The 23,520-nt window shown below is 35.8% G+C and overlaps 1 protein-coding gene and 1 long non-coding RNA gene across 4 annotated transcripts; one reads left to right on the top strand and one right to left on the bottom strand.

Moving 5' to 3' along the window:
- Nucleotides 1-378: 378 nt before the first annotated feature.
- SDR16C5 (short chain dehydrogenase/reductase family 16C member 5) lies at nt 379-22,637 on the top strand. The gene is made up of 7 exons (XM_026706182.2): nt 379-497; nt 11,105-11,446; nt 12,292-12,423; nt 15,299-15,398; nt 16,096-16,240; nt 18,835-18,960; nt 21,561-22,637. The coding sequence occupies exons 2-7, from the start codon at nt 11,129-11,131 to the stop codon at nt 21,703-21,705; spliced, it is 966 nt and encodes a 321-aa protein (XP_026561967.1). The 5' UTR covers nt 379-497; nt 11,105-11,128; the 3' UTR covers nt 21,706-22,637.
- Nucleotides 11,070-19,834, bottom strand: LOC148126384 (uncharacterized). Of its 3 annotated transcripts, XR_015743204.1 has the most exons (6): nt 19,357-19,834; nt 15,286-15,372; nt 13,932-14,000; nt 13,609-13,699; nt 12,503-12,612; nt 11,070-11,332 (listed from the first exon to the last, which is right to left on the bottom strand). It is a non-coding gene; the product is annotated as an uncharacterized LOC148126384 (long non-coding RNA). The 3 variants fall into 3 exon arrangements; XR_015743203.1 differs by lacking the exon at nt 19,357-19,834 and having other exon boundaries at nt 15,286-15,419; XR_015743205.1 differs by lacking the exons at nt 12,503-12,612; nt 19,357-19,834 and having other exon boundaries at nt 15,286-15,419.
- Nucleotides 22,638-23,520: the final 883 nt, after the last annotated feature.

The raw sequence follows: 23,520 nt of genomic DNA, 5'->3' as shown, positions 1-23,520 counted from the left end.
TCAAGCTTTCAGCTGTGCAAAGCGAAACGAGAGACCCGAGCGGTGCCGAGCATTTTCCCCTCTTTAAGGGATGCTTAAGTGGGTTAACGCCACCCACCACGCTGCCAAGGGGGCGCTCGGTGTTCTCGGTTGTTTTTTGTTTTGGTTTTTCTCGGCAGCGAAGTTGGGATAACTGGGCTGAGGGGACTTTCCCGTCTCCCCTGGAGAACCGACCCTTGCCGGTCAACTTCTCCTTTCCACTGTATTGGCTGAACAATGAGGGAGGTAAATTCCCTCCTGGAACTGCAGATTAGACTAACAATGAGACTATGCAGTCTTCCGCCCATAGAGCAGGTTGCAGGACCGCCTTTGGGGTAGATGGGCGGGTTTTCTTTGGACCGCCATCTAGAGAATCTGCGCCGGCGGTACTGCTTTGTGGCGGCCTTCTTGTTTGCAGGACGGACGTAAATCTTTTTCTCTTCAGCAAGGTCTCGAGCCGGGAGGAGTAAAACGGCAGAGTAAGTCGGTGCGCGCGGCCGATAACTAGCTGAAAAGCTTCTACGGCGTAGCTCTGGGACGCTGAGGATTGTGGTTGCTTCACGCTCAGGGCTAGAACCCGAGAGACCCTTAAGAATATTGTACAATGGATTTCACTCTGTCTCTGTGTGTGTGTACTTGCGTACTTGCACACGCACGCACACGGGGGGAGAAGAGAAAGATCCGCTCTCGTGCTCTTTATGTAATTGTTTCCCTTAATCCAAAGTCCAGAGTTATGTCGGCTGAAATGGTTGGTAAAATACAAGAGCAGTTCCTTTTTAGTGAGAGGGAATTTCCTCTCGTTTTTTCACAAGTTATGGTCAGGCCAGATCTTTTCGAAATTAGCAGAGGCAAAGATAAACTTTTTGCCTGATCTGTTTGGCTTTGGGTTTATTTTAGTTAAAGGGTGTATAAGGTCCTTCCTTTTTATACAGTATAACACTGGATGGGTAACAAATCAAACCTATTCAATATATTAAAAATACAAACATATCTCTGCTCCCATTTAAAAACCATTTTCTAACCAGGTGGCAGAACTACCTCCCACCAAACTGCATATGTAGTTTATATTGTATATTTAGTATGTTGTACTCTTTGTATTAAGGTTATCATAATATACAATACACATCAAAAGAAAGATAGAGAAATGGAAAAGGAAAAAAGGAGTGTAGGATAAGAAAGCATAAGAGTTCCATTTTTTCAGTTTAGTTTTGTGTTTCACTTTTACATATTGCACCACATGATGGTGTGAGCTCCCTTTACTTGCCCCAACTTCTGCCAATCTAGCAGTTTCGAAACAATGCAAATATGAGTAGATTAATAACTACCATTTCAGTGGGAAAGTTCTGTGCACCTTTGGAGTATAGCCATGCTGGCCACATGACCACGGAAATTGTCTCAGCTAAGAAACATAGATGAGCACTACCCTCTAGAGTCAGACACCGACTGGACAGGGTACTAGACACTTCTATAACAACAAACAAATCAGCAAATCCCAAAGTCATGGTTTCATTTTTTTTCTATTTTGAGCAGTTTCATATATTGTTATGATTTCAGAAACTGGATCTATCAGGAAAATATTAGACAGTGTTCTGAAACTGGTGGAATACGGTTTTGTGTGACCTGACTACAAAACTGGCTATTGAGCTGAAATGTAGTAAATAAATATTAGCTTTAGCTGATCAGGTGACAGTTTAAAGAAGTTTTCTTTTCTTTCTTTCTTTTCATTTTTGAAAAAGAAGCCATATATAGGATTAGGGTTAACAGGACCACTAAAAATTATATTTAACAATGTTTGTTCACAATTTTACTGGATCATACTGCTGTGTCTTATTTATAATTAAGCATGAAAGTGCTGAATTATCGTCAACAACCAAGATAAACACATCTATACATGAACATCACCAGGCGGAGTATATAGAAATAACATTTAGTATATCATTCTTAAAAGAAATGAAGGATCTTGTTAGGGATATACCCTAGCAAGATCTGCAGGGCAGTCAGGCAGGCAGGCAAAATATGTGTGAGATAAACGTTGTGTAGCTTACACTCAGTAAAAACAGATACAAGTGCTAATTAAATAGTTTTATTCCAGCAAGAGGTAAAGCATAGTCAAAAGAGTCCATATATCATTCACTTAGTTCAGTCCGTCCAGGGATTATTCAGTTGCAAATTCCAGTGTCGAAAAAGAGAGGTCAGTACACTTACAAATATCAGTCCGATGATATATCTCCTCGCAGTAGAGAGATATGAATAACTCAGAAAAAACTCCTCTCTTCTTATCAGCAACTCTTCAGTAGGGGAAAACACGCAGCTAACAAACATCAACGTAATCCAATCCAGTAATTGTCAGTAATTGCCAGCAAACTGTCAGCGTCTCGTCAGCAATCAATCAGGTCCTCTTGCTGCCTCTTATGGTGGTTTCACACCACACCCAAAATTACATGCTTTGCATTTAAAGTGACACACACTTAAACTAACAATCATAGCTTATATATATTATTTTACCCAAACTAGTTAGGTGACCTATGTTATACCTAACATTCTCCCCTTTTGGGTAATATAATAATATATATATCTATTTACAATCTTAACCCATAGTCATCACAACTCTCTTTGTGTTTCACTGCACCTTGGGCTTTTGTGAACTGATCAGCAATATTTTGTTCAGTCATACAATATTCCAATCTTATTAAACCATCCTTTACAGATTGTCTTACATTCAGATATCTAAGATCTGTATGCTTAGATCTCGTTTTTACAGCAATATTTGTAGCCATCTGTATGGCTGCTTGATTGTCCTCATACACAACAATGGAATCATTAACAGTTAATCCCATATCCAACAACAACTGTTTATACAGAATTAAATCAGTACATAATAAAGATAAACATGAAAATTCTGCTTCCATTGTGGACATACTTATGTGTTGCTGTCTAATTGACCTCCAACCAATTAATGCTTTTCCTAATAGTATAGCCATTCCTGAAGTTGATTTCCTAGTGTTTATATCTGTTGCAAAACTTGCATCAGCATATGCACTTAAAATCAAATCATCTTTTGGCTCCAAATACAATGCATAGTGCATTGTCCTTTTAAGATATCTTAAGATACGTTTTGCTGCTTGCCAGTGTCGTTCAGCGGGTTCAGCGTTGAATCGAGCCAATTGATTAACGCTATAGGCAATATCTGGCCTTGACCAATTACTAATGTATGATAGACTACCAATTAGCGACTGATAGATAGTCTTATCGAATTTTGAACTCTGAGCATCAGTCCGGCAAAATTCCTGACTCATTGGAGTTTTTGCTGGTTTACAAAGTTCCATCTTATATGTTTTTAGTAATTGATAAATCTTATCCTCTTGAGATATCTTATAGCCATGATTGGTTTTATTTATTGTCAATCCTAGATACTGTTTTATCTCTCCTAATTGCTTTAATTTTATCCTCTTACCTAATAATGATATTATTTCAGTTGCTTCATTATTAGTTTTTGTAATTAAAGCAATATCATCTGTAAACAACAATAATAATGACACTATTCCATTTGTCTCTCTTTTAAATAAACATGGATCAGCTAAACCTGCTTTAAACCCTATATTGTTTAACTCCTTAACAATATGTTGGTTCCATTCGTAACCAGATTGTTTTAATCCATAGAGACTCTTTTTAAGTTTCCAACAGTCATTATTAGTTTTATCATCCTTAATCCCTACAGGTTTCTTTAGGTATATAGTGTGCTGCAATGGTGCATGCAGATAGGCAGTCTCTACATCTAAATGATTTATGATATAGTTTTTCTTAGCTGCCCACACTAAAGCTGCTCTCAAGGTTGTTGCTTTTAGACTCGATGCAAACACTTCATCATAATCACATGCAGTTTGATTAAATCCTTGAGCTACCAACCTAGCCTTATGGGTAACAGTCCCATTTTTACCTGTTTTTAATTTAAATATCCATTTACAGCCAATGGACTTTTCACCTGGAGGTAATCTAGCATTCTCATAGACTCCCATCTGTTTTAACGAATTCAGTTCCTTTTGCATTGCTGTATGCCAGTTCTCCTGATCCTTTGCAGGATACAATTTTAGTTCTTCCACAGTGGTTGGAATTTTACTAATCTGGCACACCACACTTGCCTGATACCTATCAGGTGGTCTACTAACTCGTGTTGACCTTCTAGGTAGAACAGGACTTACAGGTGGACTCTTATCTATCACCTGTTCCTGGTTATCTATTTCTTCTTATTTCTTCCTTAATTGGTCCTATTTTCTCTTCCTTTACTTTCTCTTCAATTGGACTTTCCTCATCACTAGTATGGTGGCTCGGGCCTCTGTAGGTTTCTGTGATTACACTTTTATTCGAATCTTGTTCCAATTTGTGCCATCCTACATGTTCCAGGAATTTAGCACTAGCACTACAATAAATTCTAGTTGTGCCCTCTTCCCAGAACCTGTAAGATCTATGGTTTGATTCGTAGCTTACAAAATATAATCTTTTAGCCCTATGCTGTCCCTTATGTCTCAGTTGTGTGGGAATATGCACCCATGCTGGTGCTCCAAATGTGTGCATATAGCTTAGGTCAGGTTTACCATGCCACCGTGTGAATGGTAATTCACCTGTTGTTGAGTTAACAACATTATTTAATATATGATTACCACACATTATTGCTTCTCCCCACAAATTCTCAGGTAATCCTGAATCTGACAACATAGTACGAGCCATTGCCTGCAGTGTTTGGCCTCGCCTTTCTATAAAGGAATTATGTTGTGGCCTATATGGTACAGACCTTTTCTGTTCTACACCTGCCATCTTCAGTCTATTTTGGAATTTATTATTTATAAATTCCGTACCATTATAGTTACAAGAGTTACTAATTTCCTTTTAGTTTTTCTCTCTGCAAACTTCAACCAATTAAAGAAATTTTGATATGTTTCCGTTTTACTCTTCATTAAATAACAGAAACCATATCTAGAATAATGATCCATTATACTTAATATATAACGAGCACCTCCCACACTTGGTTTTTTAGGACCTATAATATCAGCAAATACGACCTCTAGAGGCTCCTTAGTTTTAAATCCATTAATTCTATTTGCTGGTATTACCTTGCTTTTTTCTTGACTGCAAGCATTGCAGTGCAAATACTTACTGCAAGGCTTTAGTTTTATACCTTTAGACAGTTCAACTGTTTGCTTGAGCATTTTAAAATTTATATGTCCTAAACGTCTGTGTAACAAATGTATGCATTCATCATGAGGTTTAACATTATACACTGTGTTAGCCACCTCTAATTGATTATCATTTAACACATACAATTCACCTTTTAAAGTTGCAGTCACCTTTTTACCTTCCTTTTCTATTATGCAGTTTTCTCCCCTAAAGGTAACTACATAACCTAGTTTAATCAAAACTCTAACCGAAAGCAAATTAAACTTAAGTTGTGGTACATATAACATTTTGACATTTTCTTTTATGCAAGAACAATATGCTGTACCTTGACCTCTTGCTTTCAGTTTCCAACCATTCGCTAATGATATCTGCTGTGAACTCGTGGACATCTTAATAAATCTTTTCTTATCTTTTGTTATGCAGTGCGATGCTCCACTATCTACCACCCAAAAATTATTATTGTTCACAGTTTGGTTGCTATATATGGCTAACTCTAAGCATTTTTTATCCTTTTGATGCCTTTTTGCATTCTGGCTGGCATTGTGGCGTTTTGCTTTCTTGCAGAATCTAGCCAAATGTCCTTTTCTTCCACAATTAAAACATTTTCTAATTGTGTAGGCTGACGAAGATAATTCCTCTTCTTGTGGTTGTTCCCTTCTGAGTTGATCCCTTTCAAGCCTTCTCCTGGCTTCTTCAATTAATCTGCCAGTAATGTCAGTTAATGTGAGGTTATCCTTTGGCAGCACTTCCAATGAAGTTACATAGTCGTCATAGCTCTGATCTAATGAAGACAAAATTATATAAACCTGATGCAGTTCAGTGAAGATAAGCTCTTTTTCATGCAGCTCCTGAAAAATCCTCTTCATAGTGTTTATATGAGTCAACATGTCTCCATTCTTTTGAAGATGTGTTCTAAACAGCTTCCGTGTAAGATTTATATGAGCTCCTACACTGTCTCGAACATAAATCTTCTTTAAATTCTCCCAGCACTTAGCAGCTGTTTCTTCTCCACGAATATGGACAAGCTGCTGGTCACTGAGTGTCAGTCCTATTATACAGAGGGCTTGTTCATTTTTCAGTTTATATTCTTGTATCTTCTGGGCATCATCTTCATCCTCTGGATCCCAAGCATCTACCTCTGGTGGGTTTTGAATTATATTCCACAAACCTTCTCTACGTAAAAGTAGGCTGCATTTCATAGACCATGAAACATAGTTTGTTCCATCCAGTTTGGATATTAGAGACAAACTTGGTAAATTGACTTGTGCCATCTTTCTCTGGATATTAAACTATAATTAATAAAACACAGCTGTCTGTTTACAGTATTGTGTAACCACACTAACTCTCACTTTATATAAGCCTGTTATATCCTGGTTAGTCTGACTGTGCATCTGGGCCCATAACCAGTGTTAGGGATATACCCTAGCAAGATCTACAGGGCAGTCAGGCAGGCAGGCAAAATATGTGTGAGATAAACGTTGTGTAGCTTACACTCAGTAAAAACAGATACAAGTGCTAATTAAATAGTTTTATTCCAGCAAGAGGTAAAGCATAGTCAAAAGAGTCCATATATCATTCACTTAGTTCAGTCCGTCCAGGGATTATTCAGTTGCAAATTCCAGTGTCGAAAAAGAGAGGTCAGTACACTTACAAATATCAGTCCGATGATATATCTCCTCGCAGTAGAGAGATATGAATAACTCAGAAAAACTCCTCTCTTCTTATCAGCAACTCTTCAGTAGGGGAAAACACGCAGCTAACAAACATCAACGTAATCCAATCCAGTAATTGTCAGTAATTGCCAGCAAACTGTCAGCGTCTCGTCAGCAATCAATCAGGTCCTCTTGCTGCCTCTTATGGTGGTTTCACACCACACCCAAAATTACATGCTTTGCATTTAAAGTGACACACACTTAAACTAACAATCATAGCTTATATATATTATTTTACCCAAACTAGTTAGGTGACCTATGTTATACCTAACAGATCTCAATTATAGCATCAAAACAGCCAGAAGCTGACTATGGAACAGATCTCAGACTGCAATGGAAAGTGTGGGTGACATTGAGGAACAAGGTCAAAGGTTGCTAAGATCAGATAAGAGGCAGGAGTTCCCAGTGGCTTAATTATCAGAGAAATAAAGTTTAGGAAGGGGCCACCCTAATGTATCAAGCAATTAAAAGTATACTTTTAGACTTGCAAGATTCTGTTTAAGCTAATCTTACAATAAAGTAGAACTAGTTCATCTAGTGATGTTTCCCATGTAGTTTAGCTAGGAGGGCTGACATGAATTGTTCCAAGTTAGGCTAAAGAAGAAGAAAGCCAGGCAGTTTCTATGATATGATCTTGAACAAATACCTATCATTTTCAAGGAAAATATCAAGAATCACTTTGAATCTTGTTTATAGAGACAGATGAATTATGGAATGAGCTTAAAGAAGTTATTAAGGATGAATGTAAAAGTATCTGCCAAAAATGAAGAAAAAGAAGAAAACTAAATAGGATTGTTAGAACAAACTGGAGAGTCTCAAGAGAAGAGAAATCAAACCAAGAAAGATAAAATTCTCAGGGGTTGGTCGAAGAATTTAAGAGTGCAGTTAGAAGAAACAATAACCAGTATCACAGTATCTGTAAAAACATTAAAGATGAAAACAGACATGTTAAAAAACAAGGAAAGTCTTTTAACAGTTCAAAAGGAGGTTCTAAACTTAAATTGATGTACAAGAATGCTCCATAGCAAACAATTGGTTCACTTAATAACCATAGCATTCACTTAATGACCACTGCCAAAAGTTCAGGAATTTGAGTCAGTCACATGATGACATACTTCATGATTGTCACAAATTAACAACCATAACTGGCAGGTCCAGTTGCAATTTGAGGACTACTAGTATAAATTGTGTATAGTAATAAAAACAATCTGTAATTAATTGGAGGCTAGTGATTTTACAATTCTGTACAGGTAGTCCACAATTAAGCCCAAAATTTATGTTGCTAAGTGAGAAATTTGTTAAGTGAGTTTTGTCCCATTTTATGACTTGGCACATTTGTTAAATGAATCACTGCAGTTGTTAAATTAGTCACATGGTTGTTAAGTGAATCTGGCTTCTCCATTAACTTTGCTTGTCAGAAGGTCACAAAAAGGGAATCACATGACTCCAGGATACTGCAACAGTCATAAATATGAATCAGTTGTCAAGCTTTTGAATTTTGATCAGGTGATCACGGGGATTCTGTAATGGTCATAAGTGTAAAAAAAATTGGCATAAGTCACTTCTTTCAGGGCCGTTGTAACTTCAAACAGTCATTCAAAGAACTATTGTAAGTCGAGGACTACCTGTATTAGCCAGTTTTATAATTTGGCAGGCATAAATAAGGCAAACATCAAACAAATATTTACAGAATTGAATATCTTTAGAAGGATGAGAAATACAATAAATCATGGGTAGAAGCAGACTCAAGACTATAAATCCTTTTACTTAGTTTGCTCAATATTCATACTAAATTTAATAGGATTTAAGCCATGATATAATAAAGCAATTCTTAACCCTTAATAAAGAATTGTATGTAAAAAAATTGATACGTAGGTAACAAGGATGTCTGCAAAACAAGGTATAGTAACGGTATGATACTGTCAGCTGTGGAAGCCATATTGAGATTCGATGCTCCCACACTGCCACAATTGAGCCTGAGTAGGGGGGGGGGAGGAATTCATTTGAGTATATTGAGTTAGACAAAATAAAATTCTTTTGTTGGTTCAAGGTCACTGAGTGTGGCGAATAATGAAATGGGAATCTTACTTTAGGATGGATGGTGATTGGACCATGTGATGTGGCGATGGCTAAGGGAGGATGGATTTGTTTTGACTTTTCAAGGAAGCCCAAAACTTTCAGATTTGGGATTCCACAGATGTGCCAGATATTATCCAAATAAAGGGACCTTTGAGAGATGTCTGTCTTGGAGTTATTGATTGGAATGGAGAGTTGCTGGAACGCTGGAAGATACCTTCGATGAGATGGTGACAGTGATATCACAGTCAATGTTCTGCCTACTTTTGCAGTGCCCACTGAGTGCCCTATTATGGCAGTATCTTGTCTTTTGTTTCTTACTATAAGTTGTGGATTGTTTATTTAGTTATTTATTTTGTGCCATTGAGTCAGTATTGATGAGTCTCTGTAATTTATCAGTCCCTGATAAACAATTCAACGATGCTGATGAAAAATTTCCTGAAAACGCCTAGTAATATGTATCTGTAGTTACATACTAGGGCAGTTATAAAGTCAGTCGAGGGGTGAATATATACAACCAACCTTGTTTTTCTGCACTTCAGAAGAATGTACACATAAATTGTCTATGGAGGGCATAACAAACTTTCTGCCATTTTTGTATCCAAATTCACATGGGTTTTGTCATCTCTATTCAAAGATAGATAAATCCATTCTTCATGTGCTACATAGGATTTACTGTCTCGTATCTTGTACTTTTATTTGTATTTGCCACTAGATAGATAGATAGATAGATAGATAGATAGATAGGAGATAGAATAGATTAAACATTAATTGCAAATGTAATAACTGAAATTATTTAATTTATTGAAATTTACCTGTGAAGTTTCCTTACTAATTGGGAAACCTTTGGGGAATAATCACTTAAACATGAAGCAATGAAGTATTTGGGAGATTTGTCCCAGGACTGCTTTACAATGAATCCATATACAGGGAATGATATCTTCTATACACTGAAATTAACACTGCAAACCTTTTCTTCCAAAGAAATGTTATAAAGTCCTCCCATTAAATAAACTGAGAAAAGTGTTTGAAATCCATTCAGTTAAACGCTGCACATTTTAAGACAAAATGTAAATGGATACAATGTTCTAATTTATTTCTCCTCGAACAATAACAATTAAAGTATCTAATTGGAAACTAGAAGTCACAGTCCCATCTTCACCTTCATAATAATCATAAGTCTAGTTCAGCTAGTTAAGTTATTAATCATCTGTTCAAACGTCTCCCATGCTAAGCTTATGCTGGTCTACCAGAATGTAGCACTCCCTAAACAAACCCCATCTCTATTACTCCATCTAATTGGTGAAGGCAGACATTGCCTACTCTATTCATAATGTGCCAGAATTTCAGATAATACAGATCTATTCTAACTACAATAAATGAGCCTGAATTCTATTAGGAGGAAAGCTGCAGCTTATACTGAAAGAAGGCCCAGAGTCTTTCTCAAAAATGCATTCTAAAGAGATTCTAAGGTATCACCAGCAACTGCACTTAAATATGTTTTCTGTACATAATGTGAATGAAAACTAAGATTTGGTTAATATGTGGCCACACAGATATTCCAATGTTTTAGATAGAATTGAGAAGTTTAAGCAGGTGAAATTAACAGTATAGTACCTCTGTTCTATTGTCAAGAAGAAAATATGGATATGTCCATGTTATCACCATGATCAAGCTCACATGGGAAACAGACTGTTTTTGAGGGCCACTGCTGGCCCTGTCAACATCGCCTCCTTGCCACCATCACTGCCTTTTTTCTTCTATTACTACACCTTCCTGCTGTTGCCATGGGTCAGACAGGACAGTCAACAGGCCAGAGGTGGACCATAAAATGCCCAGGTCTGCACTAGGCAATCAAGACACCAATCTAAACAAGCCTCCCTCTTCCCTATTAATGTAATTACTTTATCAGTATTGACCCAAAAGTCTCCTATCCCCAAAAGGAATATTTTCAGTGTGATAAGGCATGGATTCATTATTTAATCCATTATTTATCTCAATTTAAGAATTGTGTTTCTCCTCCTTATCTTTAAATAATGTCCTCATGACCTAAGAACTTCCTTTTCCATTACAACAAAATAAATGTATGGCAATGGATTTAATTGGTCTTTGAATTTATTCAACAGGTAATCTGAAACGTGATCCCCAAAATGAATTTCTTCCTGGAAACGCTCAAAATAATTTTTCTGTGTATATATTATCTGATGGAGTTTTTCTTATCATTCATCTATGCAAAGAAGAAAAATGTTGCTGGTGAAATAGTGCTTATAACTGGAGCTGGAAGTGGAATGGGAAGGCTGATGGCTTTAAAATTTGCTCGACTTGGTACCACTTTAGTTCTTTGGGATATTAATCTGGAAGGAATCAAAGAAACAGCTAGATTAGCACGTAAAATTGGGGCTGTGAGAGTACATGACTACATTTGTGATTGCAGCAAAAGGCAAGAAGTCTATCAAGTGGCAGGCCAGGTAATTATAGCTTTGTACAACATAAAATATTTTATTTAACCATCAAACATTTGTTCCATCTACTAACATGGCATCTGTAAATCACTGGAATTATACATTGCATTAAACTATAGTTCATTTAAAACTGGATTGCTCCAGCATGTTAGGCAATAGACCATGATTTATAAAGTACCATGTCTGAATTTATACAACTTATAAAATCAAAATCATGTTATAGGTTCGAACATAGTTATAAGAGTGCATAAGATGTAGTCCTCCAGATTCCCCAGTAGCTCTAGCCAACATGACCAATATTCTGCTAGCTGAAATTCAGATATATCTTGAGGACTGGACATGGTATTCCAAATTACTTGCATGCATGACATCATTATGTCATTTTAATACTACTTGTGGTCTTCGATTTATTCAGATAAGTCTTTTTCATGGAGACTTCTGGGATAGCATTTTGGACCTTCTGCTCATAAAACACATGCATCCCAATTCTTAGTAGTGTCTTTTCAAACAGCAGTGAAGACCCTAAGTTTACCACAGATCCTTAATGCTGAATGATAAATTGAATAGAAGGGAACGAAGGTGAAATTTAAATCAGAGAAAAAAAAATATTTTTCAACTTGCCCCAGTGTTTTTCTATTCTTTGAAACTTTAAAGAAGTCTACTTTACTGAACAGTGAAGTGTGACTATAGATGACAGGTGAAATAAGTATGAGCCTCCATTTCATGTAATATGGCATATTTAATGCAAACGTATGAAGATCTCTGTGTGAAGATATTTGTAGCTGTGCTTTCTTTTGAATTATGTAAATTTACTACAATTGTTTTAATGGGCTTTTCTGTGGCTGTTCTAGGTGAAAAAGGAAGTTGGTGATGTTGGTATCCTGATTAATAATGCTGGCATCATAACAGGAAGGATGTTTTTAGACACTCCAGATATGCTTCTAGAGAAAAGTATTCAAGTGAACACAATGGCACACTTTTGGGTAACAGATTTTTGATTAATTGTGAAAGTATATCCAGTATGAACTTAAATTGTGTTTTTATTAGTAAAAATGGCCTTACAGATAGACCTCTCCTGGGAAGTTCTTTGTCTTTTCTCATCATCTGCTGCACAATAAGAAAAAATGATTTCATAGTAGAATATCTTCTCTCACTAGCTTCTGATCAAATTTCTAAAAAGTAAACAAATAAATGGAATCCAAGAAAGAAGATAGGGGCAAGGGAGACCACATTAACATAATTGTAAGAAAATCATAAATATAAATCCTGTTTCTCATAAGCAATTTCAAAGCTCTGCATAGCATTGTCCTCAGCATCCAATCAATTCTATCACCACATAATACATTTCTATCCTAGTGAAGAAGCTATAAGAATTACACAAAGGCTCTTTTAGAAGATGATTCAATAATTTCAAAGGAGTAATTCTACTATGATGGGATCATTTTCTTTCACAAAAGGACTATATGGTGATCTCTAAGATGCACAAATACTTTAATGAGCCCCTTTCAACCTGCAGTGCTTGTTAGCCCACTTTCTCTGATCGACAAAAGATTATATTTTTAATAATTTGTTTCTCCGTTTTTTTAAAATTAAGCTGTATAATTTTCTCTAAAGCATGTTCCTTCTTAACCCTTCTCTATTCAACTATTGTCACTCAACTTGAGAAGCTGAAAATAAAGAAAAAAAAGTTCCCCACTTCTAACCAAGGCCATATTGGTACTGATTTATGGCTTTTGTTCTGTTATAAAAGAAGAAGAAGAGTATAGTTATTGTAAACATGTGACAGCTGGACAAAATTTACTCTATTGGAACAAATTGAAAGTTTGGGTGAACATACTTAAAATGGGCAGTATATTTATTATCTAACTGTCTTGATTATTGGCCATGAGTATATGAGCTATAAGCCAGTATGCATCAAATTTTGGAAAGAAAAAAGACCCAAAATCTGGAAGGCCACCAATTGTTTAAGCAGGTAATATTGATGTTGATTTTGACTAAGATTCACACAATCAGCTATTGCTGTTGGCAATCACAGGTTAAAAACCTAGAGGTTTTAAAAAACCTTTCAGACATGCTTCTCTATACATAGCATTTTGCAAGAAACAACAAAAATTTTGACTTCTGTCTCCATAGCAAAGATATTGAAAAATGTTTTTCTTTGTTTCTACCTTTGACTTCAGTCTTAATTCCTGGCAACTTCATCAATAACTCCATGCAGTTTTAAAGTCTGCATTTTTGCTATTGATGCCCTCTAGTGGTCTATAATAAAATCAAGAATCATAGCTGCGGTTAGCTGTATATTTAAATTTGAACATAACACAGCAATAACATAGAAACATATAGCAGAAAAAGATCCAGTGGTACATAGAATCTGCCCAATGGGGTGTGTGTGTGTGTGTGTTTTGTTTTAAATTATATTGATTGATTGTTATATGATAGACATGTGTTTATTCCAAACATATTTAAATTCAGTTACTGAAGATTGACCTACCTCTACTGGAAGTTGGCTCCAAGTTTTGACTATTCAACACCAAAGTACTGTTGAACTTCTGAAACAGAGCTAGATTAGATGTATTAGTATTCATCAAAAGTTCAGATTTTACAAGAGTATTATAATGCAAAAGGCTAATCTTTTGCATATTTTTTCATTGGTCTTAATGAGAAGATTCCTTGCAAAAAATTCCTTGTTTATTTTTAGAACCAGCAATGATATCACTTTAATAAAATACTGTTGATAAAATAGTATTTAATACGTACAATAAATACACTACAATACACTTCACCATGAACAAATAGCAAAACTAATTGAAAACTAAAACTACGGATAAACGTAATTTCACGTAGTGAAATGTAAAATGTGCAGAATTTTAAAAATGGCTTATAATGTTTATTATGCAGATGACAATGTTAAATTGGGTTAATTGTAAAAAAATAAAATTTTCAATCTACGGTATACTCTCATAAATGATTATTTATTTATTTACATAGTGAAATATGTAAATATTATTTCTCCTGAATGTATTCTATTTCAGCCTAACATTTCTTGATAAAATTAGAAATCTACTCTGGAACTGAATAATTATATTTTGCTATAGCAAAATCTAACATATTGCCTTCTAATATAGTACTTAGTATTTACATAGTATTTACATTGCAATAAATAATAGCCCTGCAAATTCTCTTATTATTATTTAAATTTGTTATAGTAATGAGCTACACATTTTAGAAGCCCTGGGTCTTTCTGTCAACATTGACTGAGACTGACATCTGAGGAAGGAGGTCAGTGCCTCCCACTTCCATCTCCCATAGCTAGTCTAGAAGGATACCAGGATAACATGGTCAGTGGTATTGAAAGCCACTGAGATCCACCACATCTTGGCTTCACCAAAGATTATCAACAAGCACAACCAACCCATTCTCCGTACTATATCTCAATCCAACTGAAACAAGTCCAGACAATCTGTTTCCTCCAATATTCTTTGTAGCTAAGGTCCAACCACCTTTTGCACAAAATTTTCCTCAAAAGGAAATTTGAAGACTGGATGATTATTATCCCAAAAAGAGAGATCCTAGTAATGACCTCTTGAGGAGAGAATATGCCCTTCTCTCTTTCGAAGAGATTGATACCACCACATAGATCCATCCTTGGTCACTTCCAGGTTGCCTTAACATTCCAGAAGAGAACAAAATGAAACAGATAGCTGAACTGGAAGACCGGAAGACTTTTCAGAAACTCTGAAATATTGTTGTATCTACCCGATGAGGTCATTTTTGAAAATTTACAATTTTTAAAAAATAGTTCTTATTTTTTATATGTTCATATGCTGAAATGTATTTGTTTTTACCTCTTCTTCATAGACTGTCAAAGCATTTGTTCCAGCCATGGTAGCTTCTAATCATGGACATGTGGTGACTGTTTCAAGTGCAGCTGGCTATTACGGTGTCAACAAAATGACAGGTTAGTATATGGCAAAAGTGCTGCAGAAGAGATTAAAAATAACATTTAAACTTAATGGATACAGTAGTTTAATTAAAATTCTTAATTTGATAGTTGAGGTAGGCCAAAGAGTTAGCAACTGTTGTTACAGGTCAATGTTTCCTTTGAACAAGAAACAAAAGACTGTAGTAGGAAAAAAGAAGAAATATGAAAGGGTAATCAAGAGTTATAGAAGTGTTAGAATTTTTTTAAAAAATGATAGGGTAATGTACTTCAAATAATTGAATTAAAAACAGTGAACATGATGGCTGGTAATTTATTTAATTATTCATTCCATCACATTTCATTAATATTTGAAGGAACTGTCTAGAGGTTCCCCACAAATATTTTTAGATATAGCACATTTTATCATAAACATGAGACAGAAGATAACGAAGTTACTATTGCTATTAAGTATAAGATTTATGCATAGTAATTAAGAAAGTTGGAAATTTGGAGTTTGTAATCTGAGACTGCCTTCTTTACCCGCAAAATTCCCAGCCTTTAGGCAGCAATGTTGTAAACATAGGAAATAGACCTCTGAAGGTACAAACAAAAGATGCCAATTGCCATTGATTTTTATTCAGTTAGCTATGCTTATGTGTAATATCCAAAATATTTTATAGGAAGAATATTCTGCTTCATGCACATACAATTCTATTTCTTTCTCACTTTTCAGATTACTGTACAAGTAAATTTGCAGCTGTGGGTTTTGCTGAATCTCTAGCTTTAGAGATGATGGCAATGAAAAAGAATGGTGTAAAATCTACAATTATCTGTCCATATCTAGTGAACACTGGAATGTTTGAAGGCTGTGAAACAAAGTGAGTTGTTTGCATTTCATGAGTGTGTGTGTGTGTGATGGATGGCAGGTTTGAATAAAAATAGTGATGACAGGTTTAAATATAACAGAATGTGGTCTTCTACAGCATTTTCCAACCTTAATACCAATTGTGTATATGAACTTTCCCAGTTTCTTTACCAGAAACCATTTCTGATATTTGTAGAGTTAAGGTCCACCCATCTGGAAGACTGCTGTTGTATGTCACATACATGGAAGTACATTCTTTTGGAGAACTCATTTTGGTCATGAGGCCCTGCTCACAATACTTTTAGTAATATTTTAGTAACTAAGATATAGGATGAGCATGAATACTCTGAGGGGTACTCAGTACTGGTTCTGTTTCAGCCATCTTGTACTTTGCCCAAAAGGAAAGCCAACAAGAGAAGATGCTTTATTAAAGCAACTACATGTTCAATTGTGAATCATGCAGAAAGGGATGATTATGGTGACTGGCTCAATGGAAAAATCAAATCCTTTCTCACTGACAGAATTGGAGGATAAAGTTCATAAGGTATCAGGATTTCCTTTGTTCAAAGTTCCACTGCTTTATTCAGCCTACCAGATCTTTCAGCAGAGAAAATCTGGCCAAGAAAATCAAGAAGTAAATAATACCCTAATCAAGGAACAGCCAGACAAGCTAACAGTAAACAGCCCAACTAAAAAAACCTCCGAGACCACCACTCCCAAACACCATCACTGATGGGGCAAGCCACTGGTATATAAACTGAAAGCAAACCCACTCCTTTCTTGCGCTGATGATATTTCATTTGGATAATGAAATGTCTATAGAAAACAACCAAATTAAAGAGACCACCAGTGACTCCTCAGATGTGATGGCACAGTGGTTAGAATGCAGTATTTGCAGGCTAACTCTGCTCACTGCCAGTTCGATCCTGACTGTCTCAAGGTTGACTCAGCCTTCCATTCTTCGGAGGTTGGTAAAATGAAGACAGATTGCTAGGACAATATGCTGACTCTGTAAACCGCTTAGAGCAGGGGTCGCCAAACTTTTAGACCTCAGGGACCACTAAACTAATTTTAAATCCCATGGACCACTGAATTTTGACTGACAGTGGTTTGCTGAGGTTGGTGGGAGAGAGAGAGATCCAATCTAACCCCAGAGGGCTGGCGGCAATGATCTCTCTCTCTCACACACATACACACACAGGTCCTTCACACACCCCCACCCTTCCAAGGCAGTCATATTCCTAACCTGCTTTTCAGCTCTGTTCTGGGGTGGGGGGGGGGAGACTTTTGGCTTCACACAAGCAGCAGAAGTCTCTTTCTCTCCCCCAAACTCCACCAGAAATGAGTCTTTGCCAGCGCAGCCTCTTAGAACAGGATGCCCAAAGACTCATTTCTGACGGAGTTTGGGGGAGAGAAAGAAACTTTTGCTGCTTTCCTTGCGTCCAGCCACAAGCAGAGGAAAGAAGCAGCCCAGTGGCCAGACCAGGCATGTGGGGCGAATTGGACAAGTTCCCCCCCTTTGCACTTTCCCCTCTCCCCTTATGTGTTGTTCACAATGCTAGCGATGTGGGCCATATGTTCCCTGGGGCCATGTGGGCGGTGCAGCCTTGTGTTCCCACACGGCCTAATTGTTTTGGAGGGTGCTTTGGGGGTAATATTTCTCTGCGGACCACCAAAATTTTCTCGCGCACCACCAGTGGGCTGCAGCTCACTGGTTGGCGACCACTGGCTTAGAGTGTGCTGTAAAGTACTATGAGGTGGTTTATAATTCTATTGCTATTGCTATTTCAACCCTGAACATAAAATATTCTCCTTTATTGGTAAAATCTGGTTTTGGTAAAAAAAAACTGGTAAAATGATTAAGAAATCTCACATTTGCAATGTTAGATATGCTTCTCTGAATGCTTATTAATGAAGTATTTGCAAATTACTCCATTAGAATTAAGAAAACTACCTATAAAAAGTTAAAACGTTGTCCTAAGAATATATAGAGTTCAGATTCTGATAAAACAGTACAATAAGCCAAATGAGAAAATATGCATAGATGGTAGAAGTAGATAAGTACACAGACATATAATAAATTCCTTAAATTATAGAAGAAATTTGCTGGATTGACAAGAAACCAAATCTAAAATCAATTTTTGACAAAGGTTGAAAAATTAAACTGAGGGAATTATTTATATAAATTATAACTGCTTGAAAGCCTTTTATCAAGAAGGCATATGAAGAACTGAGTAAAATACAGGTGACAAACTGAGGATGAAATACGAAAAATTAATAAATGTAGATTGTCCAAATGTTTTATCCACTGTTAACTCAAATATGCAATTGTTAATTCTCTAATGTTTTGCTCTAGAATACTATTTATTATAGTAAGTTATATTATTGTAATAGCGTGAGCATATCTGTATTACATGTACACATATAAAAATAAGGGCAAGAGCAAAAGAAGATATTGGGGTTACAGAGAAAGAGGGAAACAATGTTCATTAGTTGGTTGGTGCTGGTTGCAAGCATATTTTGATGTCTGCTTTAATGTTCAATTGCTATTACAGACAAAAACCAAGAAAAAATGTAATTCAAAGTGGTGATACTTTATTCCATCAGGTGGCCTCATTTGCTGCCCATTATAGATCCAGAATATGCTGTTGAAAGAATTGTGTCTGGGATACTCCGAAATGAACGATATATCTTTATACCACGAAGTCTACAGTTATTTAATGTAGTAAAAAGGTAAGATTATTCTGCTTAGAACTAATTGAAAATGTGTGTGTCAAGAAAGGAACACTGAACAACAAAAAGGTGGTATAAAAAAAGTCACCAAATTTTGTGCTCTATTGAAAGAGCTCTTACCCATATATAAATTAAACAAAATCTTATGCAGATTAACTTTATTTTGGAAATTGATTCACTTCAATTTAATTATTTTAATTGAATTAAGCTGAATTATTCAGAAAGATAAAAGAGGGCACCAGGTTAAGCTACATAAAATGACACCATTTCTTTTTTTAGAACAGATTCTAAAGTTGATGTTCAGTTTCATATAAAAGTACAAAAAAGATGGATTCCCCTATAGTTGATATTTTAAAAAAACAAACAAAAGCAATGAGAAATCAGTATCATACATACTTTCATCCAATAGAACAAATAAGGAACATGTTGAGTGAAGTCTATCTGAAACATAGGAGAATGGTACTTCATAGAAAACAGGGCAAAGAGCAGTGTAGCATATAGACCAGTGAAGCATATAGACCAGTGATGGCGAACCTTTTCGGCACCCAGTGCCCAAAGTGCAAGCACACACACCCAAAATGAAACAGATGCGTGCCCCCTGTATGTGCGTGCCCCTACACATGCACGCCCCTGATGCGCCTCAAGTGCATGTACCCCATGCATGCGTGGCAGAGACCCAAAAACCAAATGGTCAGTGGGAGGCATGCATGGCAGACCTGAGCTTGGGTGATGGTGCATGTGCCCAGACGGGGCTCTGCATGCCACCTGTGGCACGCAGAGCCCTGTAGGGCAGGCCTTGGGAAGATTTATTTCGTTTAACTTGAAGCAATATCCACTAATCTTTGTTTTGAAAAGGTAAAGGGGAAGCTTTGTCACATACCCCAGATCAGCTGCACCTATGCACTAAAGTCAGGCACCATCAGTGTTTTTGTTTTTGTTGTTGCTTTAAAGAAAGAAAATCAAATCATATTCATGGGAATATGAAAGTTTTACAGAATATTCCATTCAAAAGAGGCTTATGTATCCAGCGGTGAAACTGATTTTACAAGATGCTGTATTCCTGTCTTCTATCTTCTGTCTTGCTGCAGAATTCACCATGCTACTTCCATTTATATTTACCCTTTTGGGTGGAAGATTAAGCACTACTTTGCAACCATTCATTTTTCTTTACCAATAATATAAAAAATGATGGGCAGAGCCGTAGTTGGAAATGCATATATTGTTAGAAATAGGTATTTTGCTTTGCAGTTTGTTAATATATTGTAATTTTTTTAAAAAAATACGCAATAAACCTGGTGGGTGCAAAAGATTAAAAGTATGGCAAGCATCTTTAAAATAGAATAATTTCTAGAGTGGGTGTCAGAAATTCAGATACCACATTGTAATTAAGATATTGTTGAAGGCACATTTTACTGCTTGTAGCAGCATAAAATAAGTAGTATCATGCAAGTGCAGAACCAGTATGGCTTATCACCAATGCTTCCCTGCAGTCGCACTTCAGAGCAAAATTGAAATGTGGTTATCTTCAGGTATTGCCTATTGCCCTGGTAAGTATCTCCACCAAGAGAAGGCTGGCCCTTGGATGGGATGGGATTACTTCTAGAGATTAAAAATCTGCAATATAACCTTTGCTTCAATGATAGCTCAGCAGAGGACAAGATAGCAGTTAAGTAGCACTTACTTATATACCACTTCACAGTGTTTTACAGCCCTTGCTAAGTGATTTACAGAGTTAGTATATTGATTATTCCTTCTGGTCTTGTATTCAGAAAGGCTGTTTTCTGTTTGAGACAGAGCCTGAATGAATTTTACTGTAAATTCAGCCCTGGAATAGGGTTAACATTTCTGGATAAAAGGGACATTGTTCCTAAGGGAAGAAAGTCCACAGTTCAACCAGCACTGTATTCCTATATGCAAAATATGGGGGGGGGGAGGGGGGAGAACAACCATATTATTTGAAGAACAAGAAATAAAAAGGGTTTTTTTGCTTCTAAATTCTGAGAAGGGATACCTGAATCATACTCTTAGTAAACCAGAGGCAGTAGTTTGCAGAGGTATTAACAGCATGAATCCAAGTATAATATATCAGTGTATTTTTATTTGTGGATCAAAATAGAACAGAGAGTGGTTAAATGGTTTTACTCTATATACTTTGCATTTCAACATCTCAAAGAAAATTGGGAAATCTAAATGAAGACATTTCTGTTTCATCAATAACAGATCAAAGACTGTAAAGAATACTTAAGAAGGGTTTACATGTGTGTATGGCCCCACCTGAGTTATAGACATCTGTTCCAAAGGGAATTAAATCTCTTATGTGCCATCATGTGTTTAATATGATGGAGAGGGTCTTTTCTTAGCTTCTACAGATTATCTGGGGTCTACAATTTTAGTTTACTGCTATGTTAACAAATTTAATTTTTATGTTTCTTTTGCATTTAATATTTATTTATTAAATTTCTATACTGTCTATCTCACCTAAGTGATTGTTTAGCTTCTTAAACAATGTGCAAAATTGGCATAACACCAATGTAGCAAAACTGACAGCAACACAAAAGTTTAATACAGTATAGAGTGATTTATGTTCTTCTTTTTTTTAGCATTGTTCCTGCAAAAACGCTTGATATCCTTTATGACTATTTTGGAATTTTAAAAGTTATGAATAGATTCAAAGGTCGAACAAAGAACACTGATGAGTACATATACCGGACAAAATCAATAAAACCCCCAGGTTCCCTTGACTAATTATACATTGAGAAGCCAATATATAGAACTTCCCATTTCATTATGTTGGTGCAAAGGTTATGCTTAAAACAAATGTGGAATGGCTTACTAGCAACAGGTGAAATACTGGGAACAGGGTATGAATAATTTTAACTACAGTTTTTTTACAGTTACTGAAATATAACCTAATAGTGATGCTTTATTTCAATAAAATTACTTAATTATAGGGAACAAATTACTTTTTTGTGAACTGTTGGCAAAAAAAGGAAAATAATAAACTAATAATAAACTTATGATATACAAGGTGAGGGTGTTGACCTAGTTGAGTCTAATTACCCCATTCTGATAATGAGACTGGTTTTTTACTTTACATGAGAAGAGGTTCCTGTGACTTCTCCCAAAATACCCAGATATTATCCCGACCCAAACATACTACAACTGCTCCCTAGAAATTGAATGAGAACATCTTGTGGGTTCTGGCTTTCCAGACCTTGTAGTAGAAAAATCTTAGTTTCAGGGTATCCAGCCATGATCAGCTAACTTGGCATTTTAGATACAAAATGAAGCTTGCAGCACCAGCAATATTTTTGAGTTCAATTATTGCTCAGATTTTTCACAACTAAGAATATTTAGACCTCTTTTTGGATATGCCCCAATAAGAATCGCAGGCCTTTATCTAATTAAATTATCTATTTTAAAATACAATTACTTAAAACATTTTTAATATTAGCAAAATTTAAATTGTGTAATGTAGCAGTCTGCAATCAACATTTTCTTTACTATAACACTCTGTACTTCAAGGCCATCTATTTCAATGTAAAATCTGTTTCTGTTGGGAACCAGTTTATGAACATTTTGATTCAATGCTCTTGGCAAAATGTTTAACATGTTTTTTCATTTTCTTTCATTAAACTGTTGTTTATAATTATTAAAATATTATAGAATTTATCCTATGCAAATGCTTCACATGAAAATTATTGCGCCTGTTCTTGTGAAATATAAAATGCTTTGTCTTATATCTCTAATTTTATTTCATCACAGTGAAAAAGGAAAGTGGCTGCCATAGTTTGGTTTTTTCCTATTCCAGCTTATGTATGAGAAATCAGGTAATAGATGTAGGTTGGGTCAACTTACTGACTTCAAATCTATGAAGTATAGGGCAGAATTAAGTTGAAAAATGCAAAAAACAAAACAAAACCCACCACCATCACCACACCCAAATGTTTAAATTGCTGTAGAATTAACAGTGAATTATATTCCCATGTTGAAAGAATTTACTGTTTTATATAGCTTTGAGCTAATCCGAAATAAAAGTTTTTTCTTAAGTGTTTGAGAAGTCTATGCAACTCCAAACTCTTGTTAAGACATGTAAAGTTAGGGCTGGATTCATAGGCCTGAAACTTCAGAAGAATAGATCTGTTTTTTCTGAATTCTGCTTCTGATCTGGGAAAAGATTTCCAGAGATTAGGCCTTCAACTAACACAGAACATATATCATCTCTTTCATTATTCAGTAACTTTAGATAACTAAGCTGATAAAATTATTTCATAAAAGTAAAATAATGATAATCACATGATCAATTTAGTCCAAGAAACTAGTAAAGGCTTACATTTAAATTTGAAATTCCGCTTACAATAATTATATTCTTTAGCGATTACTGTCAAATCATTCCTCAAAATTATTTAGCAAGCACAGTGTTTTCATTTATTTTCTGGAATCTTTCGTCTCTAAGATTGAAATGGTGATAGGCAGCTTCTCTCTTTGTCTAGCTGTATATTGTATAGATAAATAATACAAAAGTAGCTTGAAACAAAGATAAAACAAGCTTTTTCTCAA

This window comes from Pseudonaja textilis, chromosome 3 (genome assembly GCF_049901715.1).
Source record: "Pseudonaja textilis isolate UNSWEBS1 chromosome 3, rPseTex1.2, whole genome shotgun sequence".
Lineage (NCBI taxonomy): Eukaryota > Metazoa > Chordata > Lepidosauria > Squamata > Elapidae > Pseudonaja > Pseudonaja textilis.
This window is presented reverse-complemented; position numbering and strand designations above follow the sequence as displayed.